Here is a 2,558-nt window from a genome sequence, read left to right on the forward strand (position 1 = left end):
ATATATATATATATATATATATATATACATATATCTATGTATGTGTGTATGTGTGTTTATGTACTGACCGTATCTTTGTGTTTTCCCCCACTATCGCTTGACAACCAGTGTTGGCTTGTTTACGTTACGGTAGCGTAGTAATACAAACCGATAGAATAAGTACGAGCCTTAAAAAATATGTACTCTGACCGATTCATTCGACTAAAACATTTGAAGACAATGTTTCAACGGACTGCAATCAAATGACTAAAAGACAAAAGATAATATATATATTTATATATATATATACACACACATTACACAAACATAGACACACGTACGTGCTTGTGTGTCTGTATGCATACATATATACGTACAAACACTACACATACACGCACATGCATACCACACACGAATACACACACACACACACACGTATATATAAGAAACGTTGCACTTACGAAAATTTTGCTGTGACGACTAAGGCGTACGGTTACATTATAAATTTGTATATCTAATGAGCGTGGCCAGGAAACAAATTTATTTGTACCGCGTTTTTCATTCTGTATTTCAATTCGGAAATCGCATCCATCTTTAAAGTTCCGTGATTCAGAAAGAATGTGTTTGCAATCACTCATCAGATGAATGGTTTGACCATCAAATGTGTGGAAATGAGGATCACCGGACACTGTACATTTGCACAGATCTATGGAATTCAAACAGAATATGTATATATGTATATCTACAGGGTGTTTGGGCTAAATTTGTCAGTTTGAATAAAAGGAAAAGAGAACACAATATACTGTTGTTTGTAGAGAGGGTCATTATGCCTATAGCAATTAAAATAATCACACGTACTTTTTATTTTACCACCTTTTTATTTTACCAAATAACAATCCAATGGTTAGTTTAATGTGTTGATTGAACAAACAATCTGTTGCTACTTTTCTCTGTCAGAGTACTTTCGTTGCTATTTGCGACCTCATCAATGCTCACTCTTTAAGCTCTGCTTTGAGTCTGTAATGAGAACTAATCTTATGTCTTAAACATTTGGCAGTCATCGTGATTTGAAAATTCATCTACAAAATTCAAATGTTTTACTTACAGGCGTGGTTGTGTGGTGAGACGTTTGTTTCCCAACCACATGGTTCCTGGTTCAGTCCCATTGCGTGGCACCTTGGGCAAGTGACTTCTACTATAGCCTCGGGCCGACCAAAGCCTTGTGAGTGGATTTGGTAGACGAAAACAATGAAACCTGTCATACTGTATATATATATATATATATATATATATATATATATATATATATATATATATATATATACGCGCGTGTGTGTGTATATGCGCGTGCGTGTGTGTGTCTATGTCTGTGTTTGTCTCCCACCACCGCTTAACAACCTGTGTTAGTGTTTACGTTCCCTTCATTTAGCAAAAGAGACCGATAGAATAAGTGCCAGGCTTAAAAATTAAATACTGGGGCGATTCGGTCGACTAAAATCTTCAAGGCGGTGCCCCAGCATGGCCGCTGTCTAATGACTGAAACAAGTAAAAGATAAAAAATACTTATTTATCTGTTATTGTTTGTTAGTTTTTGTGATGTCAATTGTTATTCAATCAATCCGAGTCGCGCACATACAACACTCGCACACAAGCAATCATAAATATATTATAAATGTAGGGTTATGTTTGCAATTTTTTTTAAAATGAGGGCATAATATAAATCATATAAGGGAAAATGTCGAGGAGACGCCAAAAACTACTGTATTTGCGTATCAGAAATGTCATGAATATTTTTTCAGAGGAAAACGAGTAGTTGATACTCATTATGTTATTCGCCCTGCAGCATTGGATGCTGAAGCAGCTAACCTACAATGATAATAAAAAAAAACTGGGACTTTGCAAAGCATTTCCACAGAGTTGATCACGGAACAATACGCTACAAAATTCGCGACTTCTCTAAAATTGAAAAGTAGGAGGGAGAACATTGAAGAGCAATGTCCCCCTGAAATTCAGACAGTTGCAGTATCATGAGGGAGCAGGCAAAGCATTTGGAACAGCCGTATTTATCGAAATAATTAGCGTAGAACTAGAATAAAACCCATGGCGTTTCATAACATAGTCACAGCCGGATGGCTGAAATCACTATAAGATATATACGATATATATACGATATATACAATATATATTGTGTATATATATGTAAGGGACGACCGTGCGAACTCAAAAAGGAGAAATGGTGACGAATGGAAAAACAGAGGACTCCTTTTATTTAAACGTGTCACACGGTCGAACATACAATATATATATCGATTGATGATATACATGATATGTTATGCGACGATAACATAGATGACCAGTAATGAAAGACCACAACCGTATTAGATGAATAACAGAGATATTTATTGTAGTGTTAAAGATGTATGTCTGTGTGAGAGTGTGAATGCGACATATAAGAACATAATCAAAGACAGGCCGTCATACAAAGAAAAGTGTGTATGTGAGTGATACATGTATGTGTATGTGTATTATTACAGCAGATAGAAAGAGAGTCAGTAAATGACACGTGAGCAATTATACCA

General features: G+C 35.7%; 1 protein-coding gene across 1 annotated transcript in view; it reads right to left on the reverse strand.

Annotated features, from left to right (window-relative positions):
• LOC128250356 (zonadhesin-like) overlaps positions 1–2,558 on the reverse strand; it is a 129,511-nt gene that overhangs the window by 33,871 nt on the left and 93,082 nt on the right. Inside the window, exon 8 of the mRNA XM_052975207.1 lies at positions 441–685. Coding sequence (XP_052831167.1) covers positions 441–685 — 245 coding nt within the window. The remainder of the gene's footprint in view (positions 1–440; positions 686–2,558) is intronic.

This window comes from Octopus bimaculoides, chromosome 20, assembly GCF_001194135.2.
Source record: "Octopus bimaculoides isolate UCB-OBI-ISO-001 chromosome 20, ASM119413v2, whole genome shotgun sequence".
In the NCBI taxonomy this organism is placed as follows: Eukaryota; Metazoa; Mollusca; class Cephalopoda; order Octopoda; family Octopodidae; genus Octopus; species Octopus bimaculoides.